At 39.4% G+C, this 22669-nt stretch overlaps 1 protein-coding gene across 1 annotated transcript in view; it reads right to left on the bottom strand.

Annotated features, from left to right (window-relative positions):
- Positions 1-7262: 7262 nt before the first annotated feature.
- The window catches only part of QRFPR (pyroglutamylated RFamide peptide receptor), a 43427-nt gene continuing 28020 nt past the window's right edge, over positions 7263-22669 (bottom strand). Inside the window, exons 2-6 of the mRNA XM_010952592.3 lie at positions 20616-20774; positions 17116-17177; positions 13278-13513; positions 11664-11761; positions 7263-10903 (exon numbers count right to left, since the gene is read on the bottom strand). Of these exons, the coding sequence (XP_010950894.1) occupies positions 10503-10903; positions 11664-11761; positions 13278-13513; positions 17116-17177; positions 20616-20774 (956 nt within the window). The 3' untranslated portion in view covers positions 7263-10502. The remainder of the gene's footprint in view (positions 10904-11663; positions 11762-13277; positions 13514-17115; positions 17178-20615; positions 20775-22669) is intronic.

The following is a 22669-nucleotide window of genomic DNA, read 5'->3' as shown; positions in this document are numbered from 1 at the left end:
ATATCTTTCCAAACGTGAGGCAATAAAGATTTATAATCTGAGGAAAGCAGTATTTGAATTTCAATGGACAGATAAGACTATCTGCTTTCCTTTTAGGTCTTGATTTTTATATTCTCAATGAGCTGTAAAAGTAAGGCGATTGTAAGATAAATGACACAAAACAGTTATTGGAGATAAAAATAGGCTTGTTATTCCAATTTAAATTATTTATTTACATAATGCCTTTATTTTTTATTATGAACCCCAAATCTCTATTTTTTTTAACCAAAAGAAAGTTTATAGTCTTCTTCTTTTAACATTCTTTAGTTATGTGTCTACTTTGTCCTTTTAAAAGAAAATCATGTTCCTGGAAAAACTTAGTTCTAACTGAGTATGCATTTGAAATTAAACCTGTATAATACGGTAAAAATTTGCAAAACAGCAAACTCTAAATAAATTAATATTTTCAGAAGGAGTTAACCAGTGACTCAATGTTTAAACTAAATTTCTCACCAACCTGGTAAAATGGAGACTCTGTAGTGAGATTTAATTTTATTAATTTTTAAATTTATTTAAAGCAAATAAATTAATATATAATATACTTTACATTTCTGAGCTTTAGGTTTTTAAACTTTTAACCACACAATCTCATTGAATCATTATACTCTAGCCTCATTCTATAAATAAAAAGGTGAGATTCAAAGGGATGAAAAGACTGACTCATGTCAATTCAGCAAACAAATGGCAAAGGTGGGAAGTGAACCCAAGGATATGACCTTTGCCCATGTTCTTTCACAATTCCACAGATGACTAACTAGACAAGAAGTGGGGATAGGGCACAGGGAAGGTGTATATCCACATGAAACCTCCACACAGATGTTTAAAGCAGCTTTATCCACTCAATGACATATTTTTTCAGTTGCAAGTGACAAAAAAAAAATTGTAAGTAGCTTAAGCTACTTGAAATTGAACTTACTGACACACATATTTGAGCATTCCAGGAGCTGATTTCCCTTAGTAAATCTTGAGCCGTGTCCTGGTTTCTCTTCTTCTGTCTTGTGCCTCACTTCTTCAGCAGAGGCCTTACCCTTAAGTCACTGTTTGGTTTATGCACAAGATGGCGGCCTCAGCGTTTGTCCTGAGTCCAGCAAGAAAAATAAGGGCTTTTCTATTTCAAAGTTAGCAAAAATGTCCAAGGGCTGACTCTCATTGGCCGGAATCGGACTGTACACCCATTCCTAAACCAACCACTGTGGCTTACACTAGTCATGAAACATTCCTGGAGTTGTGAGTAGAGACAATTCCAGCCAAATGCCATAGTCTAAGCTGGAGAAAGGGTGGTTTCCCAAAGGAAATGTTTACCATAAAAAGGTTGAATGTTCAGTATGGCAAAGCCCATAACCACCAGATGCCCACTGCAGGGCTTTTACATCTTTCAGTCATTGCTGTCACCAGAGCAGAAAATTACTGGTATCTATAGAAAACTCACAGAAATAGTATACTCAGATAAAAGAGAAAGAACTATATAGCATACACCACAGCCCTTCTGTGGTGCAGGTGGCAGGGTGAGGCCAAGGGTGTTAAAATACGGAACTCAACATTTATAACAAATAAAATAAACCAAAGCTGCTAACCTACAAACATGGGCCTCAAAACAAGAGTGGGAAGCCTCGGTGGAGAAGACCGTGAGGCCAGAGCGATGTGACGCAGCACAAAATGGGTTTCTTCACCCACCATGGATGGGGTTACTATTGACTGACTGAAAATGTGATGACTCGCTGAAAAAGACTGCCGCATTTATTCATACATTTGTGGTTATTCAGACTGTGGTATCCAGACTGGGCAGAGCCAGGTAGGCAGCCCACCCAACCCCTCACGTTTACAGAAATCTGCCTGTATTTATAAGTGTTATCTGAGGATCCAAAAACTAACAAGATCTAAGTCAACAACAGAAGGCAGAGCAGGACAAATTGCCAGGGACAAATGCTCTGGGAAAAAATGCCTTAAACATTGGGAGAGAAGTCAATTCAGGCCGAGTTCTTCAGGGAGAAATGCAGACAATAATAGTCTGTCCTTCCGAAAGGAAGATGACAAAGGAAAAATGAAAATATGTGCTTTTACTTACTCTGCCCACCCCCAGTAAATAGTTACATTTTGGAAGTGATTCAGCCATACATTTCACTCTGTCTCTGTTGTAACATAGGCATGTATTAATGACAGGCCAGCCAAGGATAAGAATGTTATATAAACCATGGAAACACAAAACTTTAATCAGTTCTTAGGCAATCTTAAAAGCTAACATTTCTCCTACCAGAATTTGAAAGGCTCAGTGAGATTCCATTCTCTGAGGACCTTATTACCAGCAAGGTCTGAGCCCAAAGGAGAGAAACATCCTCCCCCTCCTGCCCCAAGGCAGGTGATGAGGGGACGAGGGTGTCCAGAACTCAGCCACATCAAATTTTCAAATGATAACAGATAGCCCTCAATCTCATCCCTTCACAACAATCTGTCCCTCCAACGTTTTCTCTGCCACATCTAACACTCCTAACCTCTTACCTCCATACCTGTTATCTGTGTCTGATGCTGGAGGGGTAACTTTTCGTATCTATTCATTCCTTTACAAATCCATATCAGTTCTCCTTCTTTCTTCTGCTTTCTCATCATTTTTTCCATTATTAAACATAGAACAGCTGTTATATTTTTTCAGGAAAACACCTCTTAAGTTATTGTTCTTTTTCTATTCACTTTCTCTGCTGGTCTGAGTTTCTCAGACAACACCATTCACCCTTTGGCATTATTAGAAAATGTTATCAGACCATGCTGCCTTGGTAGACGCCTAACTTGTGAGATTTTACTTCAATCTGGCCCACCTGCTTACTTAGAAACCCTTTCAATCATCTCGTATTCACGTATTCCCCGTAGTTGACTGTTACGGGCAATTTATGCACAATCTAACCTTGCAAGCACTATTCCCTACTCATGGCACAGGTCTTTGCATTAAAGCCATCTTATTAGAATTTCTACCAAGTTCTCCCTCACCACCTCCAGAAATCTTTATTTGCACTACTTTCCTTATCTACAGCATTCTTTCTTCCCCAGGTCATTCCAACCCCACGACTGATCTAAGTACCTCAGATTTCATCTCTTACTGTCAAGTTTCCTTACTGTCTCCTTGACTATTCCAGGACCTTCTCTAAATTTCCATACAATATTTATAACTCTTACTTGACATATCATTTGTTGTCTAGGGATAATTGTCTTTTTATATGCATATTCTGCCTCCTTGAGTAACAATAAACATCAAGGCAGGAATCATGAGATAACTCTGCTCGCTGTGTCTGGGACTTTGCACTTAATAAGGCTGCATTTTGAAAGTATACATTACTATTTTATAGGCAGGAATATTTTATTTTTTGCACATTTCATAAATTCTAGCTTTATCATGTTCTTGAAAATTTAGAATATGGCTATTAGTAACGTTATGGGTATGTATTTGCTTTCAAGATGATAAGTTAGTTTGGTCCAAAGATATAGCCTATTTTATGGACCTGACTTGATCATAACTAGAGCTAACTATCTTGCAAATTTGGCATATAGAAGTGATTCAGCAAATGTATATTGGATGGATAAATAAATGGATAGGGTACAAATGTGCATGTCTTTATCTACTCTGGAAAAAGGAATTCAGCTAACATCATAGTAAGAAGGCTAGGTTTGCCTGAGAGGGAAAGGAGCAAACCAGGATGGCATAGTGTAACCTGGGGCAGCTCTGCCCTTTGAGCACACCCTCCCTTTCTGTAAACTCACGGAGAGGACAGTATTCAGTCCCCCTGGTCTCCTGTTCAGAGCCGGGGGTGGGAAGAGGGCCTTGCTTTTAGCAGCTGGTACTGCACTGACTCCTCTTTTTTCCTGTACTCTGTTCACTTCTTTGTAAATGTTCAATTTTGTTAATCTCACCTAAAATTACTCCGTTTGAATGTGCCATCTGTCTCCAAACTCTGAATGATAAGCATAGCCTCAAGGTTTGCCATACAAACATACTTTAGAAAATATTTTTGAAGGAAGTTTTGTGAAGGCTCTTATTAAATATGTGGAACCAGGATGAGTAAGTTATCTATTTTTAATTCCAGCAATCTATTTTGTAATTTCCCATAGCTTTATTAATCCCATTGTTAGTTTCCAGAACATGTTTTATTAATGGCTTTATAAAAGCAATATCTTCTTAAATCTTTACGAGAATACTAATTAAATTTATTTCTAAGTTCTCTTTTGCTACCTTGAATTATTTGGTTACTCTGGAGTTAGTTTGCTAACAAAGGCTACACTTGGAGGTTATGCAAGTTTTGTAAAAGCAATGAAAATGAGATTGGTCAGTGAAGGCAGGGTACCGTTCATTATTTATAAAGATAGTTACAGTAATAGATCTGACTGATAACTACCCGAGGTTTCAAAATGATGCTCATAGTCAACGGCTAGTTTTCATTTCCAAGAAATTTACTGAAAATTCTCATCCACTGTGACTATCCTCTCTTTTTCTTCATTGTTGTGAATTCATACATTTTGTTTCCTTTTATTATCATTCTGGTAGGATCTCGGGAGGGAAAATAAATGATGTTATGTAATCTACTATCCTAAATGAAAAATTATTCCTTGATTATTTTTTAAACCACTCAGCTTGGTGTTTAGACAGAAAATTATCGCACTGAAATGCCTACTCCTTACAGAGAAGAGATATAATTGTAGGTTGCTTAGATGCGTTTCTTCCTTGAAATCCCCCATTTTTAAATTGCCTTTGCCAATTCATTAAAAATTAATTTTAAAAATAGTTTCTTTATGTATATTTCTAACACAGTTTGGTAAACATAGCAGTAGCCAAGGAAACTGGCAGAGTGACCAGAAACCAGAAGAGTCAGAACGGTAGTTCATTTCCTCATGTCTTCTCCCAATTTCATTTCAAATGGAGCCTTTTAATGTTTTTTTTTTTTTTAATTTCATCTCTTTCTGATTTTTTTCTTTTATAGAGAAATCATCATCTCAGTTCTGGAAAACAAAATTTGGGGGAAGCAAGAGGAAAAGGAACTTGAGATCTAAGCCAGTAAAGCTACATATGTTTTTAAAACTTATAGATTCAACTGATTTTTATGATTTTCTTTCACCTAGTCTCTCATTTGCCAGCTAACTCTTCTCAGCCTCAGCCTTACCTGATGCAGAATAGAAAGGACTTTCTTGATCTTGAAATGGAAGGAGGATATCTAACACTGACACACAGTAGGAGCTCCAAAAACATTTGTTGAAACAGTCCATGGGCAGTGAACAACACGTTGCCAGTCTATAGGTTTTAATGGATGTTGTTTGTTTTTGTTTCAACATTTCAAGACGTCTTGTGCTCTTCATAAAACCTATAAATACTACATTTGAAAAGTAGCTGAAACTGCTTTTTTTACTCTACTAATAGCAATAACCTCTCAACATTGTATTTAAAGAGGCTGCTAGTCTTATAGATCATAGCATTAAATGGCTTCAGGTTGAATTTTAGAGCAATAAAGCAGAAAAACATATTAAGACTACTTTGGTGAGCTGAGAATGTAAAAGTAACTCTTTATGGAGTGATACAGAAAGGAATTTTCTTTTTACAGACCATATGGGGAATGGAGAGGATCAGGTTGCATATTAGGAGAAAATTCCTGAATGCGTAGCTTCCACATTTTATTAGCATTACTTCACCTGCCACACGTGGCATTAAACAATCTTTGAAAATATAGATAATATGGATGTAGCATAATTTACTTGGTCATTCCTCTATTGGTAGGCACTGAGGTTTTTTTTTTCTCTTGTTTTTGTGTTATTGTTTCTATTGATAAACACTAGTACACATCCTTTTAAACATTTTATTAAGTATATTTAAAGAATGTTTTTACGTAATTTTTTTTCTTTGAAAACTTCTTTGTTGCTACTGGAGATAGAAAGGAACATTTCATAATGATAAAATGGCCAATCACAAAGACAAAAATCCTAAATTTGCTTGTATGTAACAGCGTAGCCTTAGCACATGAGCAAAAGCTGGCTGATGTAAAAGAGGAAGTAGACAAACACAGAACTGTAGTGGAAGATTTTAATATACCTCTCTCAGTAACTGATAATCTAAACATGAGACCATGGATGTCAATCAAGGAAGAAACTTTGGTGCAAGATTAGTGAGTGATATGAAAAAATGTTCCACCTGTTTGTGCAGCTTATCTGTGCTCTCTGGATGTGCTCTAAACTGGTCTTGGGTTTACTCCTTTCATTTTACTATGAATTGTTTCTGGAAATGCCCAACCTGTGACTTGGGGGATGTGACAGTGCTCAGCTCGCGATAGACAGTTTTGGCCACATGGTCACTGGATAGTATGGCACTCAGTCTCTCCTAGGACCCAGTAGCATGCCTGGAGCTACATTTTGATGGTGAATAAATAGTTCTTTGCTGCAGATGACGTGGGCTTGCTCCAGCAACTCTTTAATTGCAATTTGCCAGCGGCTTCACATGACATCTTTATCTCACACAGATACTTCTAGTACTAGAGGATTTTATGGGGCCTACGATCTAGGTGATAGACTCTCTCATACTGCAACCTAGACTATTGTATCTTCTAGGTTATATGATCCAAGTGACAGATCTGCTTGTCTGTAGCGTAGACAGGCTGCAGAGCCCCTTCTTGTCCTGGGGCCTCACTCAAACAGCTTACCATTTTGCCGGTAAGTGGGTCAAAACAGTATTCACTAGAAGAGACTATCATGCTTCCCAGACCCGAAGAGGTTCACCAAGTATCGTAGCTCTTCGTTAGTGGCAGGAGGTTCAAGGTACAAAAACCCATAAAGTACTTTGTAAGCTACGTCCCCAAATTTCCAGAACTTAAAAATTCCTAAAACCTTCCCCAATGTAGCAGCCTCTAAGTCATTTTAAGTTTTCTCTCTCTTGTTTCTCATCCTCTGGAGCACATGTGATTACGGAAGCAGAGTCCTTGACATTTTGTGTTTTTTTTTTTGCTTATCGGATCTAAGTAACATAGTGTGATAAATATAGTGGACCAAAATGTTCTGCTGTGAACTCTCCAGATTGTTTATGTTCCTTTGGACTACATGGTGAAGTAACAGGCAAATTAACATAATCTTGGTTAAAACAGTGGGATGTATCCTGCTGTCTTTCTCATGTGAATGTAAACTGTTGCTGATTCTCCTTTTAAGCGGTCACTGAAAACAATGCATTTGCTTGCCGCATAGTGCATGCGACGTACCGGAGGCTATGACAATCTGCTCTAGCAAAGGTACCACATCCCGCGCAGCAGCAGCACTTGGAGATGACCTAAGTCTGTGCCAGCCCACTGTCATTCACTATGATCCATCTCGATTCTGCAGGGGTCTGACTAGTGAATTAAATGGGGATATATATGATGGGTATCTATGCTGCGTCATTTAAATCTTTGAGAGTGGCACTGATCTTTGATGTTCACCTTGGGAAGCAATATTGTTTTTGATTTATTCTCTTGGCTACTAGGATGGAGTGGAGGGGTCTCAAAAGCTTCCATAGGCTTTTCTTACTATAATGGATCTTATGCTACAAGTCAAGGAACCAATATAAGGACCAGGCATTTCTATATCGCAAAATGAAATTCCCTTGGGTGTTTTTTTAATTGAAGTATAATTTTCATACAATGAATTCATCCTTTTAAAGTATACAATTCAGCAAACTTTGGCAAATGTATAAAGTCAAGTAACCATGACCAGAATCAAGAAATGAAACATTTCTATCATCAAAAAAGTCTCTCATGCCTCTTGTATTCAATTGCCTAAATTTAGCTAGTCCCTAGCAACTACTTGCTTATTTTCTATCCCTTTGGTTTTGTCTTTTCTGGCATTTCTTATAAATGGAATCATAGGGTATATGTTCTTTTTGGCGTGGCTTCTTTCACCCAGCATATTTTTGAAATTGATTCTTGTTGTTGCACGTATTAATAGTTTATTTCTTTTTCTTGCTGAGTTATAGTCAATTGGACAGCTTTACTACAGTTTGTTTACTCATTCGCTAGTTGATAAACACTTGGGTTGTTTCTGGTTTTTGGTTACTTTGAGTTAAGCTGTTGTGAACATTTATGCAGAAGTCTTTTTTTTTCTTTGGTGGAATTCATTTTATCATTTCTTCCTTTTAAGTTTCCTCCTTTTAGTGTCTCTCTTTACCTTGCATAATCCTGGGTATAAATATTTTCTTCTATGGGAAAACCAGATGGAGTAAAATGAGTGACAGCCTAGGGCAGAGGGAAAAAGGGGGAACGAGCAGATCCCTGGGTGGAGGATGAACGGGTTTAAGAGACTCGGGACTGTGAAGTCAGGGAAAAGAGAAAGAAAGGCCATAACCAGGGCTCCTTTGGCAAATCCAAGGTGAGCTCTCGGTGGACTTCATAAACTGTGCACACCATCATCAGAACTTGGCGTCCAAACTGGACTCAGAGTTCCTTTGGCTAATAGTAGGAGTTTCTCAGTAATGGATTAAACCATATTTATCTTCCAAAGTTTTATAACAGAGCAAAAGAATTGTATATTTTTAAAGAACAAAAGAAAGTGTGTTTTAACTATTTTTGTTTCTGAAACAGCATTAATGCAATGGAAACCAAAAAAAGAAAAAAAGAAAAGAGTTTTCACAGGCTGTCTAAAAATTTTACAATAAATTTTAAAATTATTATCTAATATATATATGTTTTAGATTGAGTTCTGCAATGTTTAAGAATTTTTTTAAACTTTAATAATTAAATGGTCAGTAATAGTGTTGATTTATCCGTTTTTTATTGTCAAATTTGGAGCATGTTTACATAAAATTGAAAAAGAGTCATATGGATATTTGCTGATTAAATGAGGATAATCAAAATCGGTGAATCCGATTCGTTTTTAAAGGTTTAATGATATAATGATAATCATCGTTTTGCTGCAGGGTAGTTCAGCACAACAAGAGGACAACGTACGTAAATAACCCGTGATGAGTCCAATTTGACACAAACCAAATCATCAGTTTTCCTCTCTTGACTTTGTTAATTTCTGGTTGTCATAGTGACATTTTTTCCTAATACCACAGACTGTTTCATTTTTTTAAATCTATGCTTACATGAACACACATATAAAATTAAACGTCTGTATCTTGAGATCCCAACGGCCTGAGTTCTCTGGTTCCCAAGCCTGAAAGCTTTACAGGTGAAATTCCCTGAGAACTCTTGTGCTTCTCTTCCTTTCGAGTACCTGGCTGGAAGAACAAGGGCTGGAAAACTGGAGGCAGAAGAAACACTTTGGCCATGAGGCTGTGACAACCGGACTTCGGGAGTCGTAGATATTGAAGGGGAAGCAACAGGGCACCATGAGGGTGGCCACTGGACCCATGACACTTGGGAGGAACAGGAAAAGACTGAAGGGAGGAGTTCAGTTTGAGGGAGAATTAGGTATGAACATGGGTGGGAAACTCTTGTTCTTCCAACCCAGCTTTATTGGGGGTCAGTCTTAAGCACAGCAAAATTTCACGGGCTTGGCATTGATTCTCTCTCCCATCCACTAACTACACCTAAAAGCCCTTTCACATGACAAAACATCTTTCATCCCTCTCATGAAAAATTTGTAAAAAGTTTAAAAATAGTAATATTTGATATAGTTAGATTGGCCTCAATTTATTATGGTCAACTTATAAATGAGGAGCTCAGAAACATTCTTCTTTTGAGTAGAGAAACTAGTTATAAAACAGGCAAGAGTGAAAAGTTGGACTGGGTTGAGGGCGAGTCTCAGGAAGGAAAAGGGGACAGAAAGAGGGGGCCAGGGGCACGAAGAGCTGCAATAATGCTCCAGAACTTGGGGAGCTGTGGAGTACCAGGTGCTTTAATGCTCTTGTCTCATGTTGCTCCAGCCACAATTCCGTGATGTAGAGGAGGTAACATCCTAGTTTTGGAAGAGAGGCTTCAGGAGGTTAAGGGACATGCCGGTCATCGCAGCAATGGCAACTTGGTAGGACTCTAAGAAGCTGCATCTGCCTCTAAATCTCACCCATCTGTTATTTCACTGCTTCTCTATCTACTTCAACTTTATGATTACTAAATAGACCTCATTCGCAAAAGACTGCATCACCAAGCTTCAATGGTGCACTAAAAATTACATTATAGTGTTCCACTATTAAACTTACGAAAGAAAAAAAGATATCATTGCTATTCTTCTCATCCAATTTAGCAATAAAAAAAAAGACACAACATTGACTGCGTGAGGGGAAAACTGCTAGGCAAGGACATTTATTTCTGTACAAGATTTTTTTTTTGAATCCACTTTTATAATCTACAAGGATGGTATACTAATTTTCCAAAATTGTGTTTCATGTATAATGTCATATTTTTATGAAAAATGACAAAATTTCCTTCTTTTCATCATTCAAAGAATAAAGAACAAATCTTTGACCTTTGCTCAAATACTTTTCTCTTCAGATAAAGCTATGAATGGCATCCATTATAAAGACATTGCTGTAATCAATGCCCACTGCCTAAAGCAGAATTCTCAGAAAGTTCAGAATTGAAGAGCGCAAGATGGCTTTTGAGATGTTTTTTCTCCTCGGGTTGTTCACACAACTTGACTTCAATGTTGCCATCACTGAACGCTTCTCCTTTGGTCTCCTCAACTAAGTTCTCTTTCCGGGGAAACTTTGCTTTCTTTTGCATCATAGTGATTCCTGAATTTCCATGCCTTCGTGCTGGAGAGAAGGTTTCCTTCACTAAGCAATAGCAAACTGCAGATAAAAAATTCTTTTTGAAGTTTTCATTCATAAAGGCATAAACAATTGGATTACAGATGGAATTGGAAAACCCAATTATCTGCACTATCGCAAAAATTATCTTGATGGTGACGTCGTCATACTCCTTTTCAAAATTGCCTGTAATAAAATGTAATACTTTAGAACGCATATTTGTTTTAATGACCATAAAATAATGTTTCTGTTTATCTTCTGTCTTTACCAAACATGTACACTTTTACAAGTGGTTATAAGTGTGAAAAATTCTCCAGACCATTTTGGAGTGAGCCATCTGATGTCTGAAGAAAAACACCTTTGTGATGAGTCTTCACTCTTAGAGAGTCTAGGATTACACGCACAGCCCAGTGCCCAGCACATATTAGAGGATTTATTGCATTTCAACTTGATTTCAAGCTTCATCTGGAAGCAGCAGTTACCCTTCAAATATCCACTGGGTTATAGAAACACAATCACCCGAGAACCATGTTAAGTCTCAGATTATCGGAGAGAATACATTAAGGGTCTAGCTGAAATCCTGGGTTTTATTAAATTCACGTGGTTCAAGTGAGGTTCTAAATAGAGAGCACTTATAGGATGTCACACCTTTCCCAATGGCTTAGGGAAAACAGAAAGCCTAGCGTGAGAGAAGAATTTCTTTATTTTCTTTGTGTTTTTGTAAAATAGCTTTGCTTTATTTTTTGTAATTATTAAAGCTTTGGTCATATGCATCCGTAATTCTATACTGCATAATGATCTGGGAATCTTGAAAACACGAACGAAACCTATTCAATGTCTGATATTTGATTACCCAAGTGAATGGCAACAAATATTAATGATTCACTGCCTGTTCTAGCAGGAAACAAACTAGAATTTCCATCAAATGAGAATGACAAGCACTCACTGTATTCAATCATCATGTGAACCACATGGAAAGGTGCCCAGCACACAGCAAAGAGAGCCACCACGGTCACCATCATAACAACAGCTCGCTTCTTCTTCCTGGACCCACAAGGATACACTGTGTTGGTTAACTTCTCCTTGGCAGATGGGTCAAGTTGAAAGCAAAGCTATTAAATACAGTTTGAGACTTCTCGATGATAATTTTTCAAATATTAATGAAGCTCACAATAGGTTCATTGTGAGTGGTCTCTCATCTTCTCCCATTGCTATTACTTTCATTCCTGTATTTTTCATATTATGAACATCCGTAAGATACATGCTCATTACAAGTCTAGGACTATACTAGATGCTTGGCATGGACCATGTCATTAGTCTTCCCAACAAGCCATTTGACAGACGCAGAAACTGGGGCACAGAGAAGGTCAAGTGACTCACAAAGTCAGATGGCTAGAAGAGGATTTAAACTAGAAAGGCTAGTTTGTATTTAAACTTCAGCAGTCTAACTTCAGTGCCCAAGCTCTTATTCCTTTTATATTGAACAGGACTCATGCTTATGTTAGAAAAATATGGGACGCCCTTAGGATAGAATTAAAATGAAACCCTCCACTATATAGTTAATTCCTATGATTAACCAGGGATCCAAACTAGTTTTCTCCATTAGTCCTGTAATAGAGATTAATGTCTGCAAGAGACCCATTTCCAAGTTTATAGTCATACTTGTTATTTATTATCTCTACATGGTAGTCCATGGTAGTTCCGAGGAAGAGGGAGCACTAAATCAGCAAGAAGTCCCAAGTGCTGAAGAGTCCAGCACCCTGCGCATCGAGAGAGGAGCGCTTTATATAAACTGGGCACTAGAGGCCGCCGCACACCTGAAGAAATGGTGAATTTCATCAAACCACTAGAACTCCTTGCAAGATTTTGTTCATTTTTAATAGCCATTCAGTGTAGATGATAAAATAAACCATAAAGCCGACAGATATCATAGAAGTAAATTTTAGGATTTTTAAATTGCGTTTAAAAATTTCTATTAATCAATATGATCAGAAAATAAAGCCTTAGATTTATATATATATATACACATACATATATATAATAATAATAATTTAAAATAAATAACATACTCTCTCATTTCCAAAGGAGTTTCCTACATATCATCTCATGTTTTTTAGTACCATCCTTGGGTGGGAGGAAGTAAGGATGGATATTTTTTGCTTCCTGGTCTACATGAGAAAGCAGGGGACATGGGAGGAAGTAAGTAAGCAGATTTATCGACATCACGTAGCTGGTGAGTGGAAGAGAGAGGAGAGCTCCACAGCAATTCCTACCATGTTGTATTGACACAGAGGTGAAAATATGGCAATTTTTAAAATTCCAAATAAGTTTTTATTTGTAACAGTGGCTTCCCTTTTGATTTAGGAACTGGTGACCTTGCTCTTTCTTCCTGCCATACATAAAATCTCAAAACTTCAAAGTCAGCTCAAGTGCTAAGCATGAATTACAAGTGATGCTTCCACTGCATTACTCAGAAATTCTGACATTGCAAGCAACTGTCCCTTCCAGCACAACTAATTAAAAATATTTTAAACAGAGGTGAATATTTCATTAAACGGACCTGGCTATTTTTGACATTTCTTTTCCATGAATAGTTCGGAGCACTGAGCCATCCCCTACTCTTTTCTTTATCCAAAGTTCATAACCGATCTTACTGTACAGGATAAGCATCACCATAAGAGGCAGGAGGAAGAGGATGACAAGGATGAAGGTGGTGTAGATTTTCTGGTGCACAGGGCTGGCCCACTCTTCCAAGCAGCAGACGTGTTCTTTTTCATATAAGAAGTCATACTTAATCTTCAAAATAAGTGTAGTTCAGTTAGAAGAGCCAGAGTTAGCAGCAAAAGAACCCAAAGCAGCCAAGTAGTATTACAATGCAGCATTTTTCAGACCCTCACATATTTATCACGTGTACATATTTCAGACGAGATAATATTTTGATTTTCTTTTGTTGTGAAGTATGGTTTTTCCACATCACTGCTTAAATTCTTAAGTTTCACATTTTCCATTTTAAATGTAATGGAGGTCCATAGCCTCTTCTTTTTTTTTTTTTTTTTTTTTATCTTTCTCAGCTTTTTACAAGATGGTTGATAGTCGTAAGTTTTCAACTGCATGAAAGAACACTACAATGACCAAAGTATGTACGTATGAAAAAAAATTCTGTACTGCGTGCCAGCTACATTAATGTACAATGTTACATTAATTGTACTAATGTACAATAATGTTACATTATTTTGCTCCCTCAACTGTTGAAGAGACAAATTTTGACAAGACATCAGACTTTTTCCAACTGAGTAAGTACTGATGGTCTGTATTTGGTTACTGCTATTTCAGATTGCAACAATCACACTACTCTCAAAGATTTTAGAGAGGCAGCTGGTAGCTTTTAGATTCTGAGATGAATAAGAAATTGGGATTCAAACTATCACCATTCTATAAATATGCAGATCCAATCATAAGCCTCTGAGATATATATTTTACAGAAAGGCAATTTCTATTTACTAATACTATTTCTTACAGACTGATCTGATGAGTTTTTAAAATTATTGATAACAATATGAATAGTAATAAAAATGTGAATAAGAGACAAACTAAACACTTAGAGTATATTCAAAAGTTTATCTCAATAATAGGAATTAAAGTTAGAGAATTTATCAAAACTGTTATCATCTGAGTCACTTTGCAGCTTTCCTGCTGAAGAATGCTTAAAAACCTTCAGACATATTTCTGCCTCCATTCCCAGCAAATTTTATCACTAATCTTCACAGTCAACTGAATGAGGGAAAAGAAGCTTTCTGGTACGTTCACCAAAAGTGTGAAAATTCAAGTTCAGTCCAGGTGTTATTTTTCAAATACAACTAGGAATGAAAACACTTATTGAATAATAATTTTATGATCCAGACTCCCTGGAAAGAGGATGTGAAGGTGAAACTCATTCTGACTCCATGTAGGCAGAGCCCACAAGGGCCAACAAAGATGTGGGCACGGTTCTGACACGTCCTCCAGCACAAGCTAGACTGACAGTCTCCAAGCGGGTACACAATGGGGACAAGCAAAGAACCTTCTGAGGGCACACTCAGATGGGTTCATGGGAATCAATTTCAGATCTTCTATTTCCAAACATACACTTCTTGAAAATTCCACTGCCTAAAAGGATGCCTGAGGTTGAAGTGTCATGCTGGGTCTACATTTTCAGTTCCTCTTTCGTAATCACCTTTTGTTCAATTTTCACACCTTATGTCTCTCATCTCATTATGGGGCACCAAGGAAAGAGGAGGTTCAAACTACTGAGGTCACTGAAACCACTCTGATCGAGGCGCCATTAATCCATGAAGAGGCTTTATGCTTTTCCCTGTATTAAATGTATTTCTATTCAGGGTAAAGGTTGGCATTAGAACAAAGATGTTTTGACAGGTAATGAGATGTTGTGAATTCGCATTTTCCATACAGTGAAGGGGTAGAAGTGATGACGGCTTTAACTTAGCCACCTCTTTGCTTCCATCCCCTGAAAGTCATCGAATGCTTCCCTCCTGAGAGAGAGCCCAGCGAGAGCGAAGCATAGAGAACATCGGTGGAAATGGTGGAGTCGGTGGCGCTTCACGCATCCAGCTGAGGAATTAAGGCTCTGTGCGTGCTCACACCCCCAATAATAGAATTTAGGAGCGAGAAGGTGGCAGTGGGAATGCATATTAATACACTTATTTAATCTGTGAAATGAAATCATACTTTTTCTGGACAGGAAGAAAATCTGATTTGGCTGATCTGTCTGCCAGAGAGGGCTGGCTTTGCCAATTAGATTATATGCATTTTCTATAAACTGAATGAGTTAAATGAAATATATTTAGGGCAGATGATAAAATAATTCTATTTTAAAAATGGACAAGTCTCCTTGTGTTCTATGGGCCAGAAATGGACCCCACAAGGGGAATTGGATGGGGTCACTTATGAAAGGGCTCCATTGGTATGGATTTCCTGCTAAGGGTAAAGGCAGCCTCAGAAAGGGGCAGGCCACGGGCCGTTGTGTGTGGCAGCTGAAAGGTCTTTGAGAGCAGCCGGCTAGAGAAGGGAGTAGCAGTCAGAAGCTTCAGTGGTGTTATTGTGAGAAACCCAAGAAGGAAAGACTGAATCATGGGGAACAGTCACGTGCAGAGTGCATCGCTACCAGAGGACGGCTGCCCTTTCTCTCCCCCGCCTCTCCTCTCCAGTTCCCAGGGAGCCAGAGGCGGCCAGCTGAATGGGGGGAGAAAGAGAACTCAAGGTTAAGGAAACAGAGAAGAAGAGAACCATATCCTTTCTCCATATTTTAGGATTCTAGCCGAAAAATGGCTCACACGAAAATGTTTTAAGTTGATTGAGAATGTGGACTCTCATGATTGATTGTGCCACTGGACTGCACATTTTGATAAAGGAATTAATGCTGTTCCATGACTCGTCTTGTCACTGTTCTTGTGGCCAAAAATGACCAGAAGAATTTTATTATCTGACTGACTGGAAAAGGCATAGGGCCCACTCAAGGTTTCATCCAGGGCACTTCAGCAGAGGACTGGGAAGTCGTCAGATTGCGTTCTTATAGGCGGCAAGAGACAGACCTCTGCTCTTACCTGTGGAGCCCAGCTTATTCAATGTATGAGTTGCACTAAACTCAAATCAAGCTGCTTTCTAAACATACCCTTGCCTGAGAGCTTGTCTGATATCCTTGCTGGTGGGCACCGAGCACCCAGAAAAGTTTCACATTTGCCTACGTCAATTTAAAAAGGTACAAAAGACATGTAGTTTTAAAAATCACCTTAGAGGGTAAGACTACTGTCTGTGCTGGACCTCCCATGCACGAGGCATTTAACTGTGCTTTAATGGAGACAGTGGGTCACCAAAACCAACACAGTGCTTCCTTCACTGTGAATCACCACTGGAGGCTGATGAAGGGGAGAGTGGGATGGGATGATGCGCTCACATGTTTCACTTCAAATTTCAATTTGTCAATGACTAGCAGGCAGGTGAGAAAGGGCTTATGAAGGCAAATCAACTAAGTAGATAGTTGGTTACGAAATTATGTGACTTCAAAGAAAACTCTAGGGCAACCATCGAACTTTTAAAACATAACAAGGCACTGAAGAACACTAGGAAAGGCATGTTCAGCTGGCGGGGAAAGGTAGAAAGTGACCCTGGAACATTCCATTTTAAGCATTAATGTCTTAGCAACATAAGCTCAAGGAAGAGCTAGGCAAAGCAGAAAAAAAAATCTTAAAGCAAGTTATTTATTCCACTTGAAAAACCTCCAGTGAAATAACTGAGATCATAGAAACTGGCTGCAATGCTCTTGCAGGAGGGAGAATAGCTATAATTAAGCTGGGGGGAGAGCATTTCAAGAGTATAATTACCAGTCCCAGCCCCGAATCTACCTCAAGTCGCTGCACGTACCACATGGGCGAACCCACGATGACTGCCACCAGCCAGACCACACCTGTAAAAACATTAAAAATAGTCAGACTGCAACTCAGCAAAGCAAAGTACACATGTGCTCAGTTCTCTAACCATAAAGATCCCTTATATTCCTCGCTTACTCCACCCTGGAGCACTGCAGTGGTCTCCTTACATGTTCTCACTTCCACTCTTTCACCACCCTTAAAAGTGCTGCTGGAATAGTCTTCCTGAAGTGGGTTTCAAATGTGTAAAACATGCCTAAAGGATAAAACCCAAATCCCTTAAAATGCTCCCTGAGGTTCTCTGCAGTCCCGCATGCTTCCCTGTCTCCGCTGACATTTCTGTTCCCGTTCTTTACACCCGAGTCCTGCACTGAGGAATTTACAGAGCTGGCTTCAGTTCCCACTTCCCAGAATGCATTGTGCTGCTCCATGTCTCAATGCTGTCACTCTGGACTGGCACCCTACTCCCCTCTCTATCTGGGGACTCATTTTCTAGGACTTGACTTACAAGTCATCTTCTCTTGGAAACCTTTGACGGCTACAACCATTTCCAGATAGAACTGACCACTAATTCCCTGTTGTCTCTATGTGCCCCGCAGAGCGGCACCCTTGTTGTCCTACTGCTTTCTAACAACTTCCTCTGAGCAAGGGCAATGCCGTTTACTGACTTACTTACTTACTTATCGAATTTCTCCAAATAAACTCCCAAGGGAAATTCCTGGCCCTCAGCAGGTGCTGCTCAAGTATCTACTATTTGTTGAATGGAAGAATAACTTAAACATGATATATGCACCTTCTATAATTTCTTCTTAAAATTGAAAGTACATTTATCTTCAGTATAATTATATGAACATCATATTCTTATTTACAAAACAAACACTTGTAACATCAGAAACCAGGGCGCTTTTTCCAAATGCTCTGTCCTCCATATGAGTTAGTTGAGGGAACTGCTTTAATGATACATCCTCAGCAAAGAACAAAAGAGAATCTCATTGGACTAGGACAAGGCCAGAACCAAGAGCTCCAACGTTGATTTTTGTCTCCATGTAATTATTTTTTTTCTCTCATGGTTGATTTCCAGTTCCATACTGTTGTGGTCAGAAAAGATGCTTGAAATAATTTCTATCTCTGAAATTTATTGAGGCTTGTTTTGTGCCCTCGTCTGTGATTTAGCCAGTGCACACACCAGCAGGTGCACATCTCAGGCTGCGTAGTGCGGCGCTGTGGCAGTTCTCTGTGCTGGTCCCTCGCTTCCCCGCCTGGCAGCACGCCAGCTCTGCACACTCCTCTTGAACAAACTCCAGGCCACTCCAGCTCCCTATCTGCCCTGCAGACCTCGCAGGGGGTGAAGGGGGTTCCCAGGGCAAGGGAACTTTTCCTCTTTCACAGCTTGCTTCCGGGGCACAGGTCTCATCCCTACTCCTTTTTTCCCCTCTCCTTTCACCCTACTTGGTTATGTGGGATCTTTCTTGCCGATTTGGTTGGATAGGATACCTCCTGCCAGCTTTTAGTCGGTATTCTGTGAGAACTGCTCCACATGTAGGTGTATTTTTGTGGGGGGAGGTGAGCTCCACGTTCTTCTACTCCACCGTCTTGATCTCCTCCCCAACACTGATTTAAAACAAAAATTTCCCAGCTCAAGCTATGCTTGTTCATTCTATACTGAGTGGAATCCTTAAGAAAACACTGTATTGCCTTGAGTTTCAAGGAACTGAGGCCCACTTAATCCATAATTGATGTTTGTTATAAAGAAACATATGAACTGACACCGCCTATAGAAGGTCATTATGAATCAATGATTCAAGATAGTTGTAAGGCTTACAAATCAATGTCTCTGTCCCTGTCCCTCTCTCTCTCCTCATTGCTACACACATCTATTCTTTTCTAGTCCAGTCATTATTTTATTATGTTACCTTATGTTCAATCATTTTTCCAATATTTAGTAGAAGTTCTGGAGGAATTGAGTCTAGCTGGCTTGGCTCATTGCCAATGTCCTTGAATCCACTGTCTGCTCAGGGGCAGAAGGGCTAGGGCTCTATGAACATATGAACATAACTGGTAGAATCTGTGAGCACGTCTGGGCAAGAGTGTCTAGCATACCTCTGCTGGCTGGGGCCTGGGAGCCAGCAAGTCTCAGCTAGAAGGAGGTACTGGGCATGATAGACACTGGTTCCCAGTGTAACAGGGAGAGGGAGCTGTCGCACGACACCGCAGGAAAGCCTCTAAGGGAGAAGACGCTGCTTGATTTAAAAGCCTTTCTGTCTCCTACGACATTTTTGAGGAGGCACTCCCTTAGCTGCCTGTTACCAACTTTGCTTTTGGATGCTGAAATTCCCTCTCCTTCTCTTTCCTTTTTGAATAACTCCCCTCCTCCATGTATTCCTTCTCTAACTCTCTTTCCACACCCACATGCTGTTTTCAGATGTTCTGATGGTGGAAGGATGTCAATTATTAAAAGCCAAGAAGTCTTTGAATTCTTTGTAGGAAGGATGTGACATAAATCTGAAAATAATTGAAGCCAGTGATTTTTTTCCGTATTGGTTTAGCTATTTAAAATGAGTTCGGTGTTGCAAAGCCTTCAGGAGTTCTTTCTGTAATTCTACCACCCCATGCTAGCTAAATTTTTACAGTAGAAATAACTGTTTAATCACTTCTCTCAAGTGAGATATTAGTAAAAAATTGCTCTCTTTGATTATTGCATTAGTTGCTCCTTAACTTCTGGTTATTCAGCTGTAATACATTCAAATCATGGAGAAGCACTTTAGGGTTTCAAATGGCTTGACTACAATCATCAGAGAAATTCCTCCATTTTCCTGTGCTAGGCTTTAGGACATTGCTTTAGGTTTACATTCATCAGGAGGCACGTGCTCATCATGACTTGCTGACTCGGGAATGGTTACAGCAAGCTGAGGCTTCAGAAATGCCTGAAGCAAAATAAGGGCAGGGACGGAATTTGTCGTTGTCAGGCACCTCCAGCACTCAGCGCCCAGTGTTCGCATGAGCCCTGCGGCCGTCTACTGTTGCACGCACACCACCGGGGCCACCTCTAGGCAGCACCCCTGTTCTCCGTTTTTCTAAAGACAACTTTCCTGGCCTCTGTCAAAATCTACCTGCCTCCACAAGGGCGCCTTGGCTCAGAGGCTCTAACCTCAGGATGACAGAGCGCTAACCTAATGAATGTTAATACGGCAATGCCACCGATAGATTATCTTAGATCAGGTGAGAGTATAGCTTAAGTGGTTATAATGTAACTCAAGAAGTAAATCTGAGCAGAGAGATTTTCAGTGCTAGGGTAGGCCTGAAGGTGGGGCGGGGGGTGGCAGAAAATGTGGACAGAACTGAAACCCTGAAATTACACTCCAATGTCTACAAGATAGATGAGGGCTTACTCCACTGGTTTATGAATCGCTTTGAAGAAATTCTCTTTGTTCTGTAGTGAAGAATGGCATTAACTACTGCCACCGGCATGCCCTCACCTAGCATTGTGAAAGCCCTTTGGTTGGTGTATTGCCACTTCATTTTAAAAGGATGTACAAGTCCCTGGTGTCTTTCCACAGCAATGCAGGTCATTGTGAGTATTTCTGTCACGATAGCAGTGGACTGGACAAACGGCACCATCTTGCAAATGAAGGCACCTGCAGCAAGGAAACAGGACAAGTTATACGGCAAAAAGAATAAAAGCTTTACCTGTGTCTTTGTAATTATCACAGTTAATTAATTCTGAGCCTCTGTTCAAAAGCGTTACGACTATAATTACATTATAGATACAAAATAATTGAGAAAGGTTGCATTGACTAGTATTTTCTTTCCCTAAGTGGATTCCAAGTTTCTAAATTATGTGTAAATATGCATAACAGGACAATGGGAGGACAAGTAAGTATCTGGCCATTGATAATAGGCAGAAAAAAAACCAATGTTACCCTTGCTTGAGGAAAAGCAAAGTCTTGGGGTCTAAACCACAGAGTAGTCTTTGATTCTTTCTTCCCTTTTGGTTTCTTGTCAAATCATAACAAAGGAATAATTGCCACCAAAGACACACAGATTTCTTCTTTTATCTTTTATTCTCCTTGACTTCCTGTCCAGATAAGACCTTTACCCTCTTAAATGATTTCACTTTCTCTAATGAAAGGTACCAAACTGGAGGCCCTTGGGCCAGATTTGGCCTGCAACCATGCTTCGTTTGATTTACATAATTTAAAAAAATATTCAAATGCATTGTCCATATTTTAAAATGTTTCTACTCTCTGTCTGGTCCCTTTACCATTAGTATATGTGAGCCCGGGTCTGACATCTCTGCTCTTGAACCCATTCTTCTCATCACTGCCAAATTAATTATTCTGAACTAGAAGAAAATACTATGCACAGAGAATATAAAAAGTTGGCAGAGACTGAAGTCCAAGTTCTCACTCCAAGCAGTAATCCTCTTTTCAACTCTTCTCCCAAATGTTCTGCCCAGCTTTGCTTAAATACCCCCCGAGGAGGCTTCCTTGCTGGTACAATCCCTCCTCAGCCCTCACATGGCTTTTCCCTCTGCTTACAATATCCTTCCCCAGGAGAACGTCTTCACACTCTTCACTGAAGTCTATGCTCATTTGTCACCTTCTCAATGTGGCTGCCCGACCAGAGCAATCCTAGTGTAACTGCAGCCGGTCCCATTCCTGTCCCACCGTCTCTCATTCCTCACCTCTCTTATTCTACTCTCTTCTCATGACTCTTTCACATCCCAACATGCCATAAAATTTACTGATTTGTTTGTTTCATTGTTTATTGAAAGTTTCCCTACCCCTACTAGAATGTAAACACTCCAAGAGCATGGATTTTTGTCTGTTTTCTCATTGATGTCTTCCAAGAGTTTAGAATGGAACACAGAAGGCTCTCAACCGACACTCGTTGAATGTAACAGGATGAGTGACTAGGAGGCTCTTAACCCTGTAAGGGTGACTCCATTCAACTTTGGAGAGGGTCTCATTGGAAAAAAGTACTTTTCAATAATTCTACCCACATCTAATTTTTCTTTCTAAGAGTTTTATAACTAACCGTCTTTTCCAAATAGTCCCTCTTTATATATTTAAAAGAAGCTTTCATGTCACTCTTATCTTTTCTAGTTGCCCCAGCTATTCCTCATTTGATATGCTTTTCAGATCTTTCGACCCCCCGGACACCTTCCACTAGACTTTCTTCAGTTTGTGACTGTGTGGTCCAGAGGGGAATCCACCGTGCTCAGGATGTGGTCTGGCTAAGGCAGAAACGGTGAGGAATCCTGCCACCCCGGACCCAAATGCTCTCTTCTGTCAGTGTAACTGAAATTTACATTAGTCTTTTATGCTAGAATTTTCAAGTGGTTTTCAAGTGGTTTCTGTTGAACTTGAAATCAACCTGAAATAAATTGGGTTCATTTAACAGAAAATGTCTATTAACTGAAGATTCCCTTACTTCCCATCCTGTGACTTAGGTGGGGGGAAATCACTTAAATATTGCTAAAGATACTTCCATTCTAGTCCTTCTTGGAAGCTCCAAACAGCAACCTGAG

Source organism: Camelus bactrianus, chromosome 2 (assembly GCF_048773025.1).
Source record: "Camelus bactrianus isolate YW-2024 breed Bactrian camel chromosome 2, ASM4877302v1, whole genome shotgun sequence".
In the NCBI taxonomy this organism is placed as follows: domain Eukaryota; kingdom Metazoa; phylum Chordata; class Mammalia; order Artiodactyla; family Camelidae; genus Camelus; species Camelus bactrianus.
The sequence above is the reverse complement of the archived record's forward strand: the minus strand, read 5'-3'. Positions and strand labels throughout refer to the sequence as shown.